Source organism: Rhincodon typus, chromosome 8 (genome assembly GCF_021869965.1).
Source record: "Rhincodon typus isolate 14 chromosome 8, sRhiTyp1.1, whole genome shotgun sequence".
Lineage (NCBI taxonomy): Eukaryota > Metazoa > Chordata > Chondrichthyes > Orectolobiformes > Rhincodontidae > Rhincodon > Rhincodon typus.
This window is the reverse complement of record NC_063339.1, coordinates 78,720,897-78,743,888: the sequence shown is the minus strand read 5'-3', so window position 1 is coordinate 78,743,888 and position 22,992 is coordinate 78,720,897. Positions and strand designations below refer to the sequence as shown.

The 22,992-nt window shown below is 41.9% G+C and overlaps 1 protein-coding gene across 1 annotated transcript in view; it reads right to left on the bottom strand.

Moving 5' to 3' along the window:
- Nucleotides 1–22,992, bottom strand: part of rtf1 (RTF1 homolog, Paf1/RNA polymerase II complex component) — a 56,016-nt gene that overhangs the window by 26,553 nt on the left and 6,471 nt on the right. Inside the window, exons 2-6 of the mRNA XM_020512738.2 lie at nucleotides 8,821–8,931; nucleotides 4,136–4,283; nucleotides 2,996–3,200; nucleotides 1,383–1,494; nucleotides 666–777 (exon numbers count right to left, since the gene is read on the bottom strand). Coding sequence (XP_020368327.1) covers nucleotides 666–777; nucleotides 1,383–1,494; nucleotides 2,996–3,200; nucleotides 4,136–4,283; nucleotides 8,821–8,931 — 688 coding nt within the window. The remainder of the gene's footprint in view (nucleotides 1–665; nucleotides 778–1,382; nucleotides 1,495–2,995; nucleotides 3,201–4,135; nucleotides 4,284–8,820; nucleotides 8,932–22,992) is intronic.

Sequence of the window (22,992 nt, the reverse complement as noted above, 5' to 3'; positions counted from 1 at the left end):
CATTCATCAACTAATACTCCTGACACTTGACCTGGCTTTTAATCACTTCATGTCTCAGCCTCTTCCTCAAAATTCTCTAACCCAAACAAGCTCCCCTGCAAGTTACCCACCACACACCTCTGAACTAAGCAATTTCTCATCCTCAAAACTCCAGCTCCATCACAAATCCTTTTGCCCTCTTTCTTCCAATTACAATGCTCTTCCTAAACTTATGATCAGATTGATTTTCTCTTGTTAAAAGACCTAAATAAATGCAAGTTGTTGATGGTACCTCAGTTGCTCTGGTGGAGGCATTTGGTGGGGGAATGACTTTTGTGAGGAGATGGAACTAGCTACAGAGTGCAGAATAGGCAGGGAGCTTACAGTTCCCCTTAAATAGAGCTGCTCTGACATCTACAATATTCTCACTGAAGTTGAAAAGAAAATAGCGTAAAGGATTTGAAGATATAAAAAATTTTGAACAAAATTGGAAAACAAAAGGAAGGAGAGCGAAACACTCTCCCCATCACGGAATATGTTACAATTTTAAGTGACACATGCAAGGTCATTGTAACTAGTCTGAAAAACAAAAAGGTCATATGGTTCATTTTCCGTCAAAATATTAAGCCCTTTGGATCTCACTTTGCACTATCAGCTGGCTGGCCTGCAGCCACTGCGTTTCTCACCTGTCTTGTTTTTCTTTTTCTCTCGTTCAGCTTTCAGCTCCTCCATCGCCTGAGACTTCTTATCCTGTTTCTCATCCCTTCTTGATCGTCGCTCTTTGTTGTGCGACATCACCTAAGCAACAAATACACTTCAGCCAGGTCCTGGAGAGGTACTCATTTCTTTGTTAATCAATCCTGCAGACTTCTAACTAGTTCAACTCTTCCACGCCCTCAAGAATAATTCTCCAGTCCTTCAATTAAAATAGCCTTTCTTTAGCTGCCCTTAACCAGTAGGTGGCTAGGGCCTTCAGTGTAACTGCTCCAGAGATGCTCATCTATCCTCAGACCCTTGCCCCAGTTCCTGCCCTCTATACGCAAGCCTAAAGGCACACACATCGCAAGGGCAGGTATATGGAGTGCATTTGCCACCTTCTTTTGGCTAGACACCAAGGCCAGTGTTAACCAACTTATCATCTGGCTGAAACCAGGGGTCTGACTGTCAGGGAACCCTTAGACTCAGAGGGCAGCTGAAGCAGTTCATTTTGACGGTAAACAGGAGGCTAAAGGGCTACTTGATTGGTTAAATCACTTTGGTTAGCAGTTGTGGAAAATGACGGGAAAAGAAATTTGGCAACACATCCTATGGCTGTCCTCTGTCCCATTTCTACCAACTGCCAGTATATTACTGTATGCACAGTAAGTGTGGAAAGCAGAGTAGACAAGGCTTAACAAAAGTACCTGAGACTCTTGAATCTGCTGCATCTTTTTCTCTCGCTCCTCCTCCATCTTCTTCTTCTTTTCTTTTTTTTCTTTCTTCTTTGCTGCCTTCAGCTTCTTTTCAATTTCAAACCTGTCAACAGATTAGAAGAAATCTTTGAATGCCAAGTAAGTCCCAAATTCATAGAGGTTTACTGTGGGTTCAGCTAATCTATACCTTGCACATAACGGTACAAACTCAAACAAATCACTCTCTCCGTTTCAATCCAATTAATAACCCATGCCTACAGCATGCACTTTATCTATTATCAGAAGATCAAGCACTAGTCAAGGTGACTAACTTTAGATGCCCGATATTCGTTAGTATAGAGTGGGGTGTAACTGAGGAACTCAGGCTAGCCTATCCCAGGTCAGACTCCAGGCCTGCTAGTTAGGTAAGCACTCAGCAGTAATAATTCTTTCATTTCCACCCGATTGAACATTGTAAAAACAAAAAGAACTGCGGATGCTGTAAATCAGGAAAAAATACAAAGTTGCTGGAAAAGCTCAGCAGATCTGGCAGCATCTGTGGAGAAAAAAAAAATCAGAGTTAACATTTCGGATTGGATGACCCTTCCTCAGTTCTGCGAAAGGCTGAGAAAGGGTCACCGGACCCGAAATATTAACTCTGATTTTTTTCTTCATAGATGCTGCCAGACCTGCTGAGCTTTTCCAGCAACTTCAATTTTACGTTGTGTTTTTTTCCTGTGTCTCTCTTTTCTATTCAGCTGTTGAATTATTGAACATTCAGTGAACAGAATCTCAGTCTGTACTGAACAAGTATATATTTCTGGGAGTCTGATGAAACCGTTTGCATTAACCAACAACATCAGACCTCCTTTGAACAATTTATCATCAGAGGATTTCACGAAGGCCTGGTGTCGATTGTTTAAAACTGTTTATTGAACTGGCAATTATTATTATAATTATTTTGTTTTAAATTTAACCCTTAACCTTGTCTGAGAGACAGAGTGGGAATTATGATCAAAAATAGATGGGGTTGTTGCTTTTCTATGTTCTACTAAAGTTGTAGAACTCCAACTACAAGAGCTGAAACTTCGTTACAGTTTTCAGTGTCGCTCAAGACCATTTGCCACATGCCCAAGCGTCAGTTCAGTTGAATGTACAATTCACTCTGTGCTGGCCAGTTCAGCACAATGTTCAACAAGATATCCCCGCCTCAACATAACGCGGTCAGAAGTGACAAGACACCAGGTTAGAGTCTAACAGGTTTATTTGAAATCAAACTTTTTGAGCGCTGCTCCTTCGTCAGGTGAAGTAATTTGTAAAGTCTGGTTCGCCTGACGAAGGAGCAGCGCTCAAAAAGCTTATGATTTCAAATAAACCTGTTGGACTCCAACCTGGTGTCTTGTCACTTCTGACCTGGTCAACGCCAGTCCAATACCGGCACCTCCATCAACATAACATATGTGCCAGCACTTGCTGCAATTATTAGGTGTTAAATCTTCTGGGAGCTTCACCAAGCCACATTTAGTCCTCTAATGGAAACTAATATTAAAGGGGGGAAAAAAAAAGTGCCCGCACCAAAAAAGCCTGACCACAGGGCAAACAGAATCTCAGGTATAGAATCTCACCTCCTCCTTAGCACTTCTCTTTTCTCAATTCGATTGTAGAGTTCCTGCTCTCGTTCTTTCTCAGTCATTTGTTCCAATCTTGCTCGATCCTCTTCATCGCCCATAAAGTCATCGTCATAGCCATCATGAAACTCCTCTTCCTCTGACGAGGACGAAGATTCTGAGCTTGAAGATGAGCTACTGCTCTCTGAATCAGAAACTTCTCCTGAAATTTCAAATACATGTCTCATTCACCAAGAAACATCTACACAAGTGAAGCATTAGAAGGGAGATAAGTCAGAGTTATGGGTGGAGGCAGAACTAATGTTACATTTATATAGCACTATCAGTGCGGCAAAACAACAGCCCAGCATTTCCAATAAAAGTAATGGCAAGATCATCAATATTCTGTTATTACTTTGTATAATTGACGCAATTCCTGATGCCCGTGAATGCAGCTGAATTGAGGATCCAGAACGTGTCTGTGATACCCTACAGTATGAGCTGTTTGCAGCAGTATTGAATGGAATCAACTCGAGATACCAGTTTGTCATGAACATTATTATTTATGACTATCCCTGCTGTAGGAACCATATGAACATAAGAATTAGAAGATGCAGGCCATTCAGCCCCTCGAGTCTGTACTGCCATTCGATAACATTGGATCTGATTTTGGCCAGAATTCAACTTTCCTGTCTACCCCACTATACATTTAAACTCCATTATCTATAAAGAATCTAACTCAGTCTTAAAACTGTTCAAAACCTTGCCTTCCTTGCTCTCTGGAAGAGAATTCCACAGACCAACAACCACCCGAGATAAAAGGTTTTACCCTACCTCCATTCTAAATGAGAGACGTCTTATTTTTTAAATGTATAACCTGGTTCTAAACTAATCCCCTCCCCCACACATTCTCTACATGACATCTAACCTTCACCACCCACACTTCGTGTATCACTGACCTCTAACCTTCATCTACTCATGGCCTTGCTCAAATCCTGACGTACGTTCTATTCACTCTGATGCTCTTGTGAAATGAGTGACAGATGACCAGGAATTAGTTTGCAGCTGCTATCTTGAAATCAGACAAGCAATTAATTATATCTATCCTTTTTTGGGGGAGTTAGAGAATATGTTTACCACAGCATTCAAATTGTTTACCTTCCTCTGGTGCAGAGCTATCACCAGAACTATCCTCCGCTGAGCTGCCAGATGATGCTGCTTTGTTCACCGCTCTCTTGGTGGCCGCTTTCTTCTCCACACCCTTGCCTTTTCCCTTCTTTTTGGTCTTGCTGCCTCCCACTGTCCACTGAAAAGGAAAGCGTACTCTTAACTAAAGTTCCTCTAAAGCTCTCTCTAGCTGAACAATGTGCTTTAACAGACTGAAATATGCCATACACACAGAGACATGTTTTTAATGTTTAGCATCAATCATCTAGTATCCTTGTAAGTACAACTCAGAAGTGGATCAAGACTGACCAAAACACCTTATGGGTCGTTGACAAACAAAACATCAATTCCATTAGCCCTTGGACTTGAAAGGGTTTTGCAATGCTCAGCACTCATACAAACATATCATTGTTGGAATGTAGGATGCAGAAAGGTAGGTTAAACTGAAAGCAGTACTCTCAGCAAGCTGAGCTTGCATTCACTTGCTAAGTGAACTGAAACTCTGAAATGATAACCTTTCGATGCTCACGCTTGTTATCTGACAACTGAAAGATGCTACCAATTGCAGGATATCTGACGAACAGTTAGTTGTGCGATGAAAACATCCAGGTTAACAAGGATCGTTAAAAGGATATAACCGGAGGAAACTCGCGGCATTCTGAAGTATCTTAGTTCATCTGAGAGTTTAGCATCATGAAGTGTGGTTAGTTCATGTGGATTCTGTGTCTCCCATGTTCCTTTCGTAGAAGTGTATCAATGCAGTAATTAGATGTCAAGAATTACTCCATAGAGAGAGACTTGCAATCAGAAGAGTTTTCTTCCCTGCTATTCAAATCTCCTGGACAAATCATGCATCCCCAAGGACAAGTGAGACTTGTTATAGAAAAGGAGGCTCTCAGTCACACTGGTGCATGAGATTTTTCAGACTACATCCTTTGCCTGAAACTTCTCAGCAACAAACCCCATGAACATCTGAACTCCCTGTTATATGGAAAAATTTGTGGAAGCATCTTGGCCAAATAAGGAAGTTCCAGTACTGCCATAGTTTATCTAAAAGGCAGACAACATGTGTGCTGGGGGAGATACAAACAATGACAGATACACCCTCCCAAAGAGCTGTCGACAAAGAACAAAGAAAATTACAACACAGGAATAGGCCCTTTGGCCCTGCAAGTCTGCACCAACACGCTGCCCATCACAACTAAAACCCCCTACCTCCCGGGAAATGTATCCCTCTATTCCCATCCTATTCATGAATTTGTCAAGACACCCCTTAAAAGCCACTATTGTATCTGGTTCCGCTACCTCTCCAACAGTGAGTTCCAGGCACCCACCACCCTGTGTAAAAAAAAAAATGCCTCATACATCATCTTTAAACCTTGCCCCTCGCACCTTAAACCTATGCCCCCTAGTAACTGACTCCTCCACCCTGGGAGGAACCTTACAACAGCTGAGAAAGAATCCTTTAGTGAAATCAAATCACATATAGAGGCCACAGTGATACAGCGACCAGCAACCCAAAAGCATCTCAATTAATTCAGAGATAGTAGGAACTGCAGATGCTGGAGAATCTGAGATAACAAGGCATAGAGCTGGATGAACCCAGCAGGCCAAGCAGCATCAGAGGAGCAGGAAGGCTGACGTTTCAGATTCTCAATTAAGTCTGACAGGAACAGAAGACTGAAAACATGCTTTTACTTGTGAGTTTTGGATCATAAGGTGATCAGATCAAAGACCCAACAGATGACCCGCATACACCTATGTTGAGCATCAACAGCACGTCACCATTATAGGTGACATCTGACGAAAGGCTGGTCATTCCAGCTTCACCGAGAAAACATCCTAGCCAAGATTCATTTGGAGCTTATGATGTGGAGGTACCGGTGTTGGACTGGGGTGGACAAGGTCAAAAGACACACAATACCAGGTTATAGTCCAGCAGGTTTATTTGAAATCACAAGCTTTCATAATGCTGCCCTTTCACCAGGTGAAGTGAACACCAAGGCACAGACTTTATAATCAGAGAGATCAAAACACCATCAAAATAGTGCGAGTGGAGTGTTGACAAGCTGAATAATAGGTCTCTGCAGGTGATCAAGAGTATCGGACGGTGTGAGTAAAGTGTCAACACCTGAACAAGTGAAGAGATGACCTATAATCCAATTAACCGAGAGAGAAATAATTACAAAAAGTTAAAAATAAAGTGGTGCTGGAGACAACCAAATGACTGGAATAGCATGATAGGTATAAGATTCACACGCTGATGGTCTAACCAAAGTAACAAGTAATCCAAAACTGCACAAACTAATTAAGGTAGAGAGAGATCATAAGTTATCAAGGCGATGGTGTCAAAATAGGATATTAAGGAAGATTTTACAAAGACGTGGAGCTTAGCAATTGTAGAGCCAGGGCTCAGCCATTGGTATGGTAGTTAAGGATCTCAAAAGAAATTGAGAGCCTCAGTCAACTGAGAAATGTGTGCTATTCACACATCTGAGCAGAGAGAGCCAACGATCCTCACTATTTTCCTCAGTAGACTACGGGAACAAGGGGGAACAGATCTATTTGTGTTTGACAAACAGTCTTACTTTATTGCTGGATATATACAGAGGTGAAAAAGATTATACCACCACCACCACAGAAGCAGTTATTAGCGTCTTGCCCGAAAATGTTTAATACACATGGGATTCCTAAAGCAGTTCTGTCCAAGAATGGACCACAGTTTGCTCATGACCCTTTCAGCCAGATTACAGCTATTTCCAGATTTGAATATATAACCAGTCAAACAGGGAAGTTAAGCACATATAAAGACTTAACTTCCTTTTGAAGAAAACACTGACTCTTATACACTGGCTAAATCACCAGTCCATCCTGCTTTAGTATGGCTTCTTGCCATCAGAATTCCAGATGAAAAGAAAATTGAAAACTCAATTCCCTTTCCTACCAAAAAGGTTGCCTCCACAATTAAGTCCACTGGATTATAAATATATTTATAACAAAGAGAAGTCTTATCAACAGCAGGGTATTTATTTTACTATACATCAATGTGCATGAAAGGTGCTACATCTGGTTCAGGGACAACAGGTTTGATACAGGGAATGGAACAGTCATCCAGCAGTCAGTGGACCAACACTGATGCATCTCATGGACAATCAGCAGGAACCTCTTCTCACTGCAGAACAACCATCCACTGAAGTTTAATTCAGATGAATCTAATGAGGAACATCAAGATAGTCATGGTAAAGATCCAGATTAGAATCAAGGTCCATAATTCTCAAGCTAAGATGTACTAATTTTCTAAATCTGAAAACACTGGCTTCTCAAAGAACAGTTAAATCTCCAAACTGCCTGAATTTGTGAAGTCAGACACTTTAGAAGAGGAGAAATGAGCTACTGTGCTGGTAAACGTAAGTGTAGTTATATAGCCCAACTTACAATTTTAACTATGGAGGAGAAAAATACTTGAGTGGAGATGTTGTTGAAGGAAATGGTTCTCAAAGGATTAGTATTGCATTAAGCTCCAATCTGATAATGTCATACATTGTTGGGTGGAAAATGGCAAGTCTAGTTCAAAATTCCAATAGGGTCAGAAGTGTCATTGTTGATAATAATTAAGATAATCCTAATAATTGTTGAACTGACCAACATAACCTGCACCTATTACCATCATGCAATAAATAACATCTTGATTTTAAGACAAATGGTTCTTGTTCTTATGGTCTGGAGGAAATTTTTTTTTTGTGTTTGCTTTGAATGTTTATACATGCAACCCCTATTTCTATTCCTTAAAGACATTGCTCTTAAACCTTTGGTTACATTTTGATGGGTTTTTTTTTGAAAAGGAGGTACAGATCAGAGACCTTCCTCATTGGACGGTCCATGGTGGCTATTAGCAGGTCCCGGCAGTGGGCTATAGAGGAGATCATACTACCTGACTGTCTGCACCTCTTCTGTAGTTATGCCTGCATTACAGTATCCATGGTGAGCAAATCGGTCTAAATAATAGAGGCCTTTAGGGATCAGGAACGGCTGGGGCATATCATCACCTAGTACCAATATTTTGATCTAACTTTGATAAGTTTCCAACAACCTCTTGACTGTATGTTACAGCACCCCAACAGGGGCAGTCTAAACCATTACTGTTAATTTTTTTTATATAGTAGAGACGGATTGGTTGGGGCTCATCATTGGTAATGATATTTTGATTTAATTTTTTTCTTAAAGTTTCTATTGATCTTTTGATTACTTGTTACAGCAGCAACCAGGAGCCATTTGACTTTTGTTTTAGAAAGGAGGATTGGTGGCAGTACCCTAACCCAACCATTAGCTGGCAATGGTTGGTCCCGAAGCACACATGACAAGGTCTGATTCAAGGCCTCTGTCAGCGATGCCATTTGGTTGGACACAGCAGCCTGAAACTTGGAATTTTCTCTCTTGTACTGGAGGCGAGGGAGGACATGGCAGAGAGAGAGAGATGAGTGTACCAGGTCTCTGATTGCATAGTGACCATGATGGCCATAGAACCACTCCATGGCATGTTAGGGCCCAAGCCTGCCCAAAACACTAACATACCCTTGACACATCCATAAAACTGTAACAACCAACAATACAGTGCATTATAGACCTAGAGTGGATGTAGTTGCAGGTGTACAGCGATTTAAGAGTATATAGCTCACCTCATCGCCACTGTCTGAGGTTTCTGAATCTGATGATGCTGACGGTTTGCTTGCCTGTTGCTCCTGCTGTTCTGGCTCACTCCGTTTCCTCTTAGCCAATGACAGCAGCTCCTAAAAAAAAATTGAGAAGAGAAGATGCATCACTTGAGCTACTTCCTCTTTGCACATTGCACACACACACACACACACACACACACACAACCACAGGAGAGATGCAGACAGTCAGGTAGAATGACCCCAATCCACAGCCCACTGCCTGCAGCGAAGTGAAGCAAAGGACTAAGGTAGGACTTTGCAAACTATTTTCCCAATGTAAGTACATTTTAAGTCACTATCATCTTCCCAAGGGTAATTAGATATGGCTAATAAACATTGGACTTGCCAGCAATTCCACATACCACGTAAAAGTATCTAAAGATCCTAAAAATTAACGTGAATCCCCATCCCCACCTCCCCAGACATCAAAAACAAAAAGCAACAGAGCACCAAAACAATTACAGTGTACCAGATGATATATTAAATATGAAAATCCTTTTAAATTGCTTTGTAAAAATGTAATTTTATATCCTACTGTAAGTTTCAGGCAAGTTCTCCATATGTGCCTCTGCCCAAAAGCATTGCTTGCACCTCCACGTCTCAACAGCCCCTCATCTCAATCACTCAGCAGCCCCTCTCCGCCACCCCTGCATCACTCAGCAGAATCTATTTGAAACCCCTCCCCCCTCACTTGCCAAACCCCTCAGACTCGGGTTTCATTGCTCCATCTCCCTCCAGCCCTATCAAACTTCAAGATTGCAAAACAAAAGGAATGCCATCTCATGACAGAGAATACGGGATACGTTGGCAAGTAGTCGTGTTTCATTTTGCTCTTTATGTTAAAGTTAATGGGATGCATCAAATACAGCTAACAGGGGTATGAGTAGAGAAGGTTAGAGGTCAGTTAGGTATGTTATACCATTAGAAAAAACATGAAACAAGAAATAATTGGAGTTTGTAATAAAGGTAATCTAATAATCAAAAGGGAACTTTAATATTCACATAGTGGATAAATCAAATTGGCAAAGGTAATATGGGAGATAAGGCATCGGTGAGACCATATCTGGAGTACTGCATACAGTTCTGGTCCCCCTTGAGGGAGGATGTAATTGCATTGGAGGCAGTTCAGAGAAAGTTCACTAGATTAATTCCAAAGATGAAAGGTTTGTCTTACAAGAGATTGAGCAGTTTAGGACTGTACTCAAGATTTTTTAAAGGATGAGAAGAGACCTAATTCAAGTACAGAAGATGCTAAAGGGGACAGACAAAATAGACACAGATGTAAAGTGGATGTTTCCTGTTTTGGGACTATCTAGAGCAAGCTCATAGTTTTAAATTAAGAGGCGGCGTATTTAAAACAGAGATGAGGAGGAATTACTTCTCTCAAAAGGATCGTGAATCTGTGGAGCTCACTACCCCAAAGTGCAGTGGACATCAGAACACTTGAATAGACAGATTTTTAATTAATAATGAGTTATGAGGAGTGGGCAGGAAAGTAGAGTTGAGGACGAGATGAGATCAGCCATGAAAATACTGAATGGTGGAGCAGGCTCTAGGGTTAAATTGTCTGGTCCTAGTTCGTATGTAAAACGAATTACATAAGAAAGAGCTGACTACAGTTGTTCAGGTAAGGAGACGAAAGGGTATAGCAGTATAATATCAATGAGACGCGAGGAAACAATTCAAAATGTTCAACAAAAATACATCCTACTAAATAATAAAACTCAACAAGAAAGACCTAAGCTTCTAGGAAAGTTAGGGATTATATTATAGATTTTTAAAAAACCTTATACTATTTTAAAAAAAACATAAGCCTGAGGATTAAGATGTTTTAGAATCCATTAAAAGGCATCCAATAGCTAATAAAAGGGAATAAATAAAATTAGAGTAAACTTAGTCAGGAAGGTAAAAACAGTTGAGCGTTTTTATAGTCTATACAAATAAGGGGAATAACAAAATTAAACTTTGGTCCCTCAAAGACAAGAGAAATAATTGGAAATAATAAATTGGTAGAAACACTGAAACAAATAATTTGTGCTCGTCGTATGATGAAATCCTCTAGTTATACCTATTTAGTTTGTCTGAGCAAACCAGCTATCTACGCTGCTGATCTTACTCTACTTTGCAGATTTTCAAGGTCCATGCCTGGCAGCAACTTCTGAAACAGGAAATCATTGCTTTGTGGACCCTCTGAGCAGCTGCACAACTTAAAAGGGGAATGTTGCCCGACATGAAACCGGCAGTTCCAAAAATTGTTTGGTGGCATCATTCAATTCTGCCCTAGCAATAAGAAAAACAGCTTACTGCAAAGTTTTCAACAGGCCACTGAACAGGAGCTCAAATGAGACGGGAGAAGAAAAGTGAATTAAACAATGCAATTGGACCACCACATATGATACTGCCACCATACTTTCAGAAGAATCTTAATGTACTGAAAGTAGTTCAGAGATAGTTTACTAGACTAATAGCTGGAACGAGCCGATTGCCTTGAGGAAAGGCTAGGCCTGTATCCTTTGGAGATAAGAATCAGAGATTACTTAATTCAAATATACAAGATCCAGAGGGAACCTAACCAGGCGAAGGTGGAAAGATGGTGTCCTCTTGTGGGAGAATCCAGAACGAAAGGTCATTTTTAAAAATAAGTTGCTGCTCATTTAAAGCAGAGATGAGGAAATATTCTCTCTGTCTCTGAGGGTTCAGTTCCTTTGGAATTTCCTTCCTCAAAAGGCAGTGGATGCAGAATCTGTATGTTCATATTTAGAGTGGATTGTTGAGAAACCTGTGCAATCTGGCTTGATGGCACATACTGTTCTTACGTGGAGTGTCCAAGCACAACATACAACTCCCATTCACTACATTAATTCTGAATGTTAGATTAAATTGTATATGTTCTATTGATTACTAAACAAGCTAGAGCTGTAATGCAAAGTACGGTCATCTGTTCAAAACCATGGCATCTTCTGATTTTAGAACGTTCTGCGGAAGGGTCACCGGACCCGAAATGTAAACTCCGTTTTTCCCTTCACAGATGTTGCCAGACATGCTGAGCTTCTCCAGCAACTTTGTTTTTGTTGAAGTTCACTGTGATGTATACAAGGGCTAGAATTTAATATCTTTTGTTCTGACAGACTGTATGGTTGTTGACAAAGAAGAAGGAATCGGACAAAGTGTCGGGAGGAAGAGGAGATAGCAGAGGTAAGGGAAATAGTGAAAACTCAAAGAGGGTGACACTGAAAAGGCTGGCTCTGCTCAGGGTATCACCTGATCTGGATGGCTTGTATCCCAGGATGCTAAAGGAAATTGGGTAGAGTTGGAAGAAGGGCTTGCCTCAATTTTCCCTAGATATGGGGAACGACAAAAGATTTGAGAGTGGTAAATAACGCAATTCAAGAAAGGAGGAGAGAACAATCCTAGCAGTTTTGGAATCCATGATCAGGGGAAAAAATGAACAGGTATCTGGAGAGTTAACAGAAAGGCAGCAGGAATTTTAGTTAATTAGAGTGCTAGCAGGCATTTGGCGAAGCCAGATCGTGCTTGACTGATTAAATTGAATTTTCTGATCAAGCAAAACTGGAGCTCAATGAAAATGATGCAGTGGATGTGGTGGATTTTAAGAAAGTGTTTAAAAAGTTTTCACAAAAAACTGGTTCACAAAATAAACTTATGGAATAAGGAGGTCAACATCCAAAAGGATAAGAAAATTAAGGACAGAGTGTCACAGTGGACGGTTTTTCCCCCATCTCTATGATAGCAGGCAGTGGTACTCTCCTAGAATCAGCGTTAGGATCATCGTTTCATTTTGCTTTCTGTAACTGACTCAATCTTGGAACACAGTAAAATTTCAAAACCTGAAGACATCAAACTTGGAGAAGTGGCAGACAGTGAGAATGTTACTACTTGCCTACAGCAGGACACAGACAGGCTAGCAGATTGTGCAAACAAGTGGCAGATAGAATAAAAAGTGAGAATGCTGGAGAAATTCAGCAGGTCTGGCAGCATCGGTGGAGAGAGAAACAGAGTTAACATTTAGAGACCAATATGACTCTTCTTCAGAAGAATACAATTAGATCTAATTCAGAAGTGAGGTAATGTATTTTGGTTGAAGGAATAGGAAAAAGCAGTACAGACTTAATGTCACAATTCTAATTGCAAAGAAGAGGAGACCAGGGGCTCGTGTTCAGAGGGTGGCAGGACATATTTATAGAATGCTGACAGTGTGAAAGCAGGCCATTTGGCCCATCGAGTCCACACTGACCCTCCAAACAGCATCCCAACCAGACCCACCCCATCCCTGTAACGCTGCATTTCCCATGGCTAATCCACCTAGCCTGGACACTATGGGCAAATTACCATGGCCAATCCACTTAACCTGCACAACTTTGGACTGTGGGAGGAAACCAGAGCACCCAGAGGAAACCCACACAGACATGGGGAGAATGTGCACACTCCGCACAGTCACCCGAGACTGGAACCCAGGCCTCTGATGCTGCGAGGCAGCAGTGCTAACCACTGAGCCTCAGTGGGTTGGACATATTCAGAGAGTGGTTAGCAAAACAAATTGGATCGTGGGCTTCACATTCTGAGGTACAGTACAAAAGTAGAGTGGTTGAGCTGGTCCTTTATAAAGCTCTGGCTAGGCCCCAAACTAAAATATTGCTTTTCATTCCAATCAGCACATTTTATGAAGGAGGTGAAGAAAGTGGTTAGGTTGGAAAGACTAGGGTAGTGCTCCTTGGAACACAGGGAATTGAGGGGGGAAATTGAGGGGAGATGTGACAGATATAAAGATTATGACAGACTTAGCTTAGGGGACTTACATTTAAGATTTATGGGTAAGACATGCAGGGAGAATCTAAGGGAGAACCTTTTTTGAAAAAAAAAGGCAAAGATCTGTATCTTGCTGCCCACAAAGGTGCTGGAAACAGAAACAGTCACTTTTAAAAGGAATTTATATGGATACTTGAAGGAAATTAACTTGAGCAGGAAAGTTTGACTGGCTGGATTGCGCTACAGGGAGCCAGAACAGGCTCAAAGGGGCAAATGTCAAGACACTGAGGTGGTCTTTACTCAGTAACTGAAGTCATGGAAGTGAAGCAGGTTACTACATTTCCAAAATTCTACTTTCCTGAGAAAAAGTAAGAAGCCATCATGCAAAATAGTAAACCATGATAGCAGAAAAAAAGAAATTTCATAAAATAGTAAGAAATGAAAGTTATTTTCATATATTGATATTCCTCAAACACCTCTTAATTTATTCCTATAGTTTGTTAGTTATCGTTTATTGACACAGTAAATGGGTCTGCAATAAACCGTGCTTTTTCTGGCAAGTGATTTCTTTGGCTTGCTTTCAGTCCAGCAGAATCTTTCTGTATCAATTTCCTCAATGGGTTTTATATTGCCACACTTCACAGTTCAATCAATATACCATCCAGACAGGTATATTGGTCTCGAGTACATGAAACCTATCTAGCTCATCTGTGCAAGTGATGTCAAAGTGGTTACGTGTATTTGCAAAACATCTTTGGATGCTACTTGTACTTTGGTAAGTTAGTAATTTCTTTGTTGAATCAACTGATTTGTTAAATCAGACAAAATTATTTGGGCTTCTGAACTTCCCTTTATTCTGTTTCATGGTCTTAGAACATAGAACATTACAGCGCAGTACAGGCCCTTCGGCCCTCGATGTTGCGCCGACCTGTGAAACCAATCTGAAGCCCATCCAACCTAAACTATTCCATTATCATCCATATGTTTATCCAATGACCATTTAAATGCCCTTAAAGTTGGCGAGTCTACTACTTTTGCAGGCAGGGCATTCCACGCCCTTACTACTCTCTGAGTAAAGAACCTACCTCTGACATCTGTCCTATATCTATCACCCCTCAACTTAAAGCTATGTCCCCTCGTGCTAGCCATCAACATCCGAGGAAAAAGGCTCCCACTGTCCACCCTATCTAATCCTCTGATCATCTTGTATGTCTCTATCAAGTCACCTCTTAACCTTCTTCTCTCTAACGAAAACAGCCTCAAGTCCCTCAGCCGTTCCTCATAAGACCTTCCCTCCATACCTGGTAAATCTCCTCTGCACCCTTTCCAATGCTTCCACATCCTTCCTATAATGTGGTGACCAGAACTGTATGCAATACTTCAAGTGCAGCCGCACCAGAGTTTTGTGCAGCTGCAACATGACCTCATGGCTCCGAAACTCAATCCCTCTACCAATAAAATCTAACATACCGTACGCCTTCTTAACAACGCTATCAACCTGGGTGGCAACTTTCAGTGATCTATGCACATGGACACCGAGATCTCTCTGCTCATCCACACTACCAAGAATCTTACCATTAGCCCAGTACTCTGTATTCCTGTTACTCCTTCCAAAGTGAATCACCTCACACTTTTCCGCATTAAACTCCATTTGCCACCTCTCAGCCCAGCTCTGCAGCTTATCTATGTCCCTCTGTAACCTGCAACATCCTTCCGCACTATCCACAACTCCACCAACTTTGGTGTCATCCGCAAATTTACTAACCCATCCTTCTACGCCCTCATCCAGGTCATTTATAAAAATGACAAACAGCAGTGGCCCCAAAACAGATCCTTGAGGTACACCACTAGTAACTGAACTCCAGGATGAACATTTCCCATCAACCACCACCCTCTGTCTTCTTACAGCTAGCCAATTTCTGATCCAAACCGCTAAATCACCCTCAATCCCATGCCTCCGTATTTTCTGCAATAGCCTACCATGGGGAACCTTATCAAACGCTTTACTGAAATCCATATACACCACATCAACCGCTTTACCCTCATCCACCTGTTTGGTCACCTTCTCAAAGAACTCAATAAGGTTTGTGAGGCACAACCTACCCTTCACAAAACCGTGCTGACTATCCCTAATCAAATTATTCCTTTCTAGATGATTATAAATCCTATCTCTTATAATCCTTTCCAACACTTTACCCACAACCGAAGTAAGGCTCACTGGTCTATAATTACCAGGGTTGTCTCTACTCCCCTTCTTGAACAAGGGGACAACATTTGCTAGTCTCCAGTCTTCTGGCACTATTCCTGAAGACAATGACGACAAAGATCAAAGCCAAAGGCTCTGCCATCTCCTCTCTAGCTTCCCAGAGAATCCTAGGATAAATCCCATCCGGCCCAGGGGACTTATCTATTTTCACATCTTCCAGAATTGCTAACACCTCCTCCTTATGAACCTCAATCCCGTCTAGTCTAATAGACTGTATCTCAGTATTCTCCTCGACAACATTGTCTTTATCCTGTGTGAATACTGACGAAAAATATTCATTTAGCACCTCTCCTATCTCTTCGGACTCCACGCACAACTTCCCACTACTGTCCTTGACTGGCCCTAATCTTACTCTAGTCAGTCATTCTTTTATTCCTGACATACCTATAGAGAGCTTTAGGGTTTTCCTTGATCCTACCTGCTAAAGACTTCTCATGTCCCCTCCTGGCTCTTCTCAGCTCTCTCTTTAGGTCCTTCCTGGCTAACTTGTAACTCTCAAGCGCCCTAACTGTGCCTTCACGCCTCATCTCTACACAAGCCTCCTTCTTCCGCTTGGCAAGAGATTCAACTTCTTTAGTAAACCACGGTTCCCTCGCTCGACCACTTCCTCCCTGCCTGACAGGTACATACTTCTCAAGGACACGCAGTAGCTGTTCCTTGAACAAGCTCCACATTTCAATTGTGCCCAACCCCTGCAGTTTCCTTCTCCATCCTACGCATCCTAAATCTTGCCTAATCGCCTCATAATTGCCTTTCCCCCAGCTATAACTCTTGCCCTGCGGTATATACCTATCCCTTTCCATCGCTAAAGTAAATGTAACCAAATTGTGGTCACTATCACCAAAGTGCTCACCTACCTCCAAATCTAACACCTGGCCTGGTTCATTACCCAGTACCAAATCCAACGTGGCCTCACCTCTTGTTGGCCTAACTACATACTGTGTCAGGAAACCCTCCTGCACACACTGGACAAAAACTGACCCATCTAAAGTACTCGAACTATAGCGCTTCCAGTCAATATTTGGAAAGTTATAGTCCCCCATAACAACTACCCTGTTACTTTCGCTCCTATCCAGAATCATCTTTGCAATCTTTTCCTCTACATCTCTGGAACTTTTCGGAGGCCTATAGAAAACTCCCAACTCCTTTCCTGGTTCTAACCTCAGCAGACGAGTTCTCATCAAACGTCCTTTCTGCCACCGTAATACTGTCCTTGACTAACAATGCCACACTTCCCCCTCTTTGACCACCTTCCCTGATCTTACTGAAACATCTAAACCCCGGAACCTGCAACAACCATTCCTGTCCCTGCTCTATCCATGTCTCCGAAATGGCCACAACATCGAAGTCCCAGGTACCAACCCATGCTGCAAGTTCACCCACCTTATTCCAGATGCTCCTGGCATTGAAATAGACACACTTCAAACCACCTTCCTGCCTGCCGGTACACTCCTGCGACCTTGAAACCTTATTTATGACCTCACTACTCTCAACCTCCTGTACACTGGAGCTACAATTCAGGTTCCCATCCCCCTGCTGAATTAGTTTAAACCCTCCCGAAGAGCATTAGCAAATTGCCCCCCCCAGGATATTGGTACCCCTCTGGTTCAGGTGTAGACCATCCCGTTTGTAGAGGTCCCACCTACCCCAGAATGAGCCCCAATTATCCAGGTATCTGAATCCCTCCCTCCTGCACCATCCCTGTAGCCACGTGTTCAACTGCTCTCTCTCCCTATTCCTCGCCTCGCTAGCACGTGGCACGGGTAACAAACCAGAGATAACAACTCTGTTTGTTCTAGCTCTAAGCTTCGACCCTAGCTCCTTGAATTTCTGCCTTACGTCCCCATCCCTTTTTCTACCTATGTCGTTGGTGCCTATGTGGACCACGACTTGGGGCTGCTCCCCCTCCCCCTTAAGGACCCCGAAAACACGATCCGAGACATCACGGACCCTGGCACCTGGGAGGCAACACACCAACCGTGAGTCTCTCTCGTTCCCACAGAATCTCCTATCTGTCCCCCTAACTATGAAGTCCCCAATGACTAATGCTCTCCTCCTCTCCCCCCTTCCCTTCTGAGCAACAGGGACAGACTGTGCCAGAGACCTGTACCCCATGGCTTACCCCTGGTAAGTCATCCCCCCCAATAGTATCCAAAACAGTGTACTTGTTTTTGAGGGGAACGGCCACAGGGGATCCCTGCACTGTCTGCCTGTTCCCTTTCCATCCCCTGACTGTAACCCATCTACTTTTTTCCTGTACCTGAGGTGTGACTACCTCCCTGTAACTCCTCTCAATTACCCCCTCAGCCTCCCGAATGATCCGAAGGTCATCCAGCTCCAGCTCCAGTTCCCTAACACGGTTTCCGAGGAGCTGGAGTTGGGTGCACTTCCCGCAGATGAAGTCAGTGGGGACACTAGTGGTGACCCTTACCTCCCACATTCTACAGGAGGAGCATACAACTGCCCTAACATCCATTCCCACTGTTTTGAATTCCCAAACAGACAAATAAAAAAGAACTAGTAGCCTTACCAAATCAGCGCTCAGAACCTTTTTTTTTTGGTTAGAGGAGGAGGGTGGGTGGGAGACACTACCTAGGTAGTGTTTCGGGTAAAGCAACCGCCCAAATATATTACCTCACTTACTCCAAAAATGTAGTCACGCGAGGCAAGACTTTTCTAATCAAAAAACTTACCCTCCCAGGCTGCCCTCACGCTTCCTCCTGGACTCCCGCCGCTGAAAACAACTCATGTCTTAGTGCTCCTTTCTCGACTGTGGGGAAATTATATTTCCCAAGTTACTGCTTTCTCAGGAAATTAATTCAACTCAGCTACCTATACCTTTCAGCAGCCCTCTCCCCAAGACCCTAGCCATTCAAGACATTTCTCTCCTATTCAGTCCAATCGTGTACAACTCTATGAACATTGGTCGATCATATAGATTTTGCAGGTTCAAAAAGTTCACAAGATGTCAGTATACTGGCTGGACTCAGACGGCTGCCAATTTTCAGAGTTTTCCACAAACCCTTCAGAAGCTGCTCTTTATAACTGTTGATACTTTGGCCAACTGCAAAGTCTGATTATTATATCTAAAGAACAGACATACATCCCAAAAGAATGTTTACTTCTGGACCTCATTTGCTCTCATAGGTGGATGTAAAATATCTCATGACATATTTGAAGAGAAGGCAAAGTTGTCCCTTGGTATTCTGACCAATATCCAGTCCCCACCCAATATTTAAATAAACCAGTATCTCAGAATTGTTATGGCACAGAAGGATGCCATTCATATCCTTACTGGTTCTAGTGCCTAGTACCAATCTCCTTTTCCCCATAACCTTCACAGCATTCCCATCCAAATAATCATCCAATACACTCTTGAATGCCTCAACTGAACTCACCTCAAAACAGTTCTAAGTGATCTAGACATTAATTCACTACGGCTCGTGGGATCTCACTGTGCACAAATCAGATCCTGCATGCTCCCACAAAACAGCAAAAACTTGAAAAGAATTTAGTTGTCTGCAAAGCACTTTGGGACAGTGGCATGTAAGGTGCTACTGAAGCACAGTTCTTCCCTTTATCTATGTTAGGGAAAGGCCTAGTGGTATTATCGCTGGACTGTTAATCCAGAGACCCAGGTAACGTTCTTGGGACCAGGGTTTGAATCCCGTCATGGCAGATGGTGGAATTTGAGTTCAATAAATATCTGGAATTAACAGCCTAATGATGATCATGAATCCATTGCCGATTGTCAAAAAAACCCTTCTGGTTCATTAATGTCTATTTGGGAAGGAAACTGCAATCTTTACCTGGTCTGGCCTACATGTGACTCCAAACCTGCAGCAATGTGGTTGACTCATAAGTGGGATGGGATGGGCAATAAACGCTGGCCTAGCCAGTGACGCCTTCATCCCATGAATGAATAAAGAAAAAAAAATCTCTCTCCACGCCAGCCTTCACCCTCAATCATCTGAAATGCATCTGTCCAAATCTCTGCTGTCCATACCCTACAATGCACAAAATTCCACTCAACCAAAAGTCTGCTCTCCCTAATCTACACTGACTTCTGTTGCCTCAATGCCCTGTTTAAAATGTGCATGTTTAAATTGTGTGCTTCTACCGTAACATCCAACCCAGTAACTGCCTGGCCTTAGCCAACCAATTGAGACCAACCCAATATTCTGAAATTCCCTCTCAATGAAAATCATTCCCAAAATCTTGTTCATGAAGACATTTGTTCATTCTGCCCTACCTCACCTCTACAGGATCAGTTACGTGTTTACATACTCTGGATAGTAGCTAGTAACTTCCAGTAAATCTATTATTAGAATCCAAGAAACAGTAAGTGTACGCTATTAGGCCCATCAACCATTTCTGTCATTCAACAAGTTTACGACCTATTTTTTGTTTTAACTCAAATCCATCTTCCTACACCATTCTCATGTCCCTTAATACCCAAACATCTATGATCTCATTCTTGAAATTCTCACAGCGAAGAAATTTCTCATTTAGTCCAAAATAGCAAACTCTTACTCTGAGACCATGGCCAATATTCTAAACTCACCATCAGAGGAAACATTCTCTGTTTCTATCCTATCAAGTCCCTTCAGAATTCAACATGCTGAAATGAGATCATCTCTTATTCTACTAAGAAATTTACATATTATTTATTCAATATCTCCTCTTAAGGCAACCACTCACTGCTGAAACCAGTCTAGTGACCTTCTCTATACTCCCCACAGAAAAAGGATGTCGTTCCTTAGTTAAGGAGATCAAAACTATGCACACAAAATCGAGGTGTGGTCTTACCAATATCTTATTTAACTAGGGTCTATTTTCTTTACTCATACTCCAATCTGTAGTAACAAAAGCTAATGTACCATTTGACTCAATTGCTTGCTACACCTGCAATTACCTTTGTAACTCATGCACAAGGTCTCTCTAATTACAAACATTTTCCAGTCTCTCACTACTTAAAGTACTAACTTTTATATCTTTCATGGATAATTCCACAACTCAGCACATTATTTCCCATTGTCCATGTAAACATCTGTATCCCTCCGCGCTCATGACATCCTCTTCACCTGCCTTTGTTTGTATTGTTAGCAAATCTGGACACAATACGTTCAGTACCCTCTTCTAAATCATGAATACATATTGTATGTCTTAAGGAGCTTTATGAGGAGTTGCTGGATTGCTTAATTTGTAGGGCACTTTGTTGCCATTGACTTCGTCTATTACTGATGCACAATGTTAAGATAAGTGGAAGGGTACCATACAAGCAGCTTGCCTTGCAATGGATGATGTTAGCTTCTTGCATATGATTGGAAATGCGCTCAGCTAGGCAAGTGAGGTATCACATCACCAGCCAGACTGTGTCCTGTAGATGGTGGACAGGCTTTGAGGAGTCAGGTGGCAAGTTACCTGCCTACAAATTCCTAGCCTCAGACCTGTTCTGATAGCCACAGTACTTTTGTGGCTGGTCAAATTCTATTCCTAGGTAAGGGTATCCCTACAACGTTGATAATGAGGATTCAGCAATGATAACATAGCTGAATGCCAAGATAAAATGGTTAGACTCTCTTTTATTGGGAATAATTGTTACCTGATATTTGCAGATATGAATGTTACATTACTACATTTCATCCCAAGTCTGAATGTTGTCCATATTTTGCTATGAACAGAGATTACTTCAGTACTTGAAAAGTTGCAAATAGTGCTAAACATTAAGCAATCATCAGCAAAAAATCCTCACCACTGACCTTATAACGGAAGGAGGATCATTGATGAAGCAGTTGAAGACAGTTGACCTCAGACACAACCCTGAGGAACTTCTGTCATAATGCTGAGTTTGATATGACTAACCTCCAACTACTATCTTCCTTTATTCCAGGTGTGATGCCAAGCAGCAGAATTTCCCGACTGCTGCAGCTTTCAATTTTTCCAGGACTCCTTGATATCACACTTGGTTAAATTTTGTGAAGGACAGTCATTCTCACCTCAGCTCCAGTGGAATTCGGTATTTAACCCCTGCAATTTGCACTAAATCTATAATCTGTGAGCATGTATGTGTGGCTTGATAGCAGTGTTGATTGTGAACAGTGCCATTAAGACCTTACTTCTTATAGTGACAGCTAGTAGCGTATACCTCATCACAAGGAAACAGCTTTGCACATGTGGCAGAACATGTAGTTTTATATCATTAAAAATAATCTAGCTTGAGGAAGTAGCAAACAGATGTCTCAGACCTAAACCAGTATATAACTATACAGCACAGGTCATCCAAAACATTGCAGCTCTTTCAAAGAGCTATTTAATTAAACCAACCATTCATCTCTACCCTACAGATCTACACAAAGTTTTTCCCTTCAGTATTTATAAGTTTCCTTAAGAAAGCTATTAAATCTGCTTCCAGTACCCTTTTAGTTAGTGCATTCCAGATCAGAACATTGCATAATAATAAAAAAAAACTTATTGCCTCTCTAATTCTTGTGTTCATTACCTTATGTATTTCTCCTCTGGCTGCTGGCCCACCTGCCAGTGGAAATAGTTTTTCTTTATCTACATAAATACATAATTTTAACACCTCCAATAACCTTCACTGCTCCAAGAAGAACAATCAGCAGGCATCAACAGGAATTCAGCAAAAGCTCCAATTTTCTAGCAATGGTTAAGCACTATAACAACACTTCCTCCTGCACACAGGTGAACTTTCCAGGTGGCACAGTGCTTCAATGGGTGACAGTTCAAGGCTAATAAGAAGCATGTGGTATGTCACCATGCTGCACATTACAAGGGGGGCCAGACTATCAAGTGCAGTAACCTAGCTGATTTTCTCCTCAGTTAATTACAACACAATGTTGCCAGCTGACACCAGAACTCTGCAAATGCTAAATACCGGTTTCTATGGCTTATTTCAATCCATATAAAACTAAGTCTTTGAGAGGGCCCTTCTTGGTTTATAAGTTCAATTTTTCCTTTCACACTGATAACATGGTGGCAAAGTGGAAAAGTCTGAAACAGTGTGCATGCTGTCAGCATTTTCACATACAGTGCCCTTCATAATCTAAATGCATGCCAAAGTTTAAGCTTCCTCTTCAAAC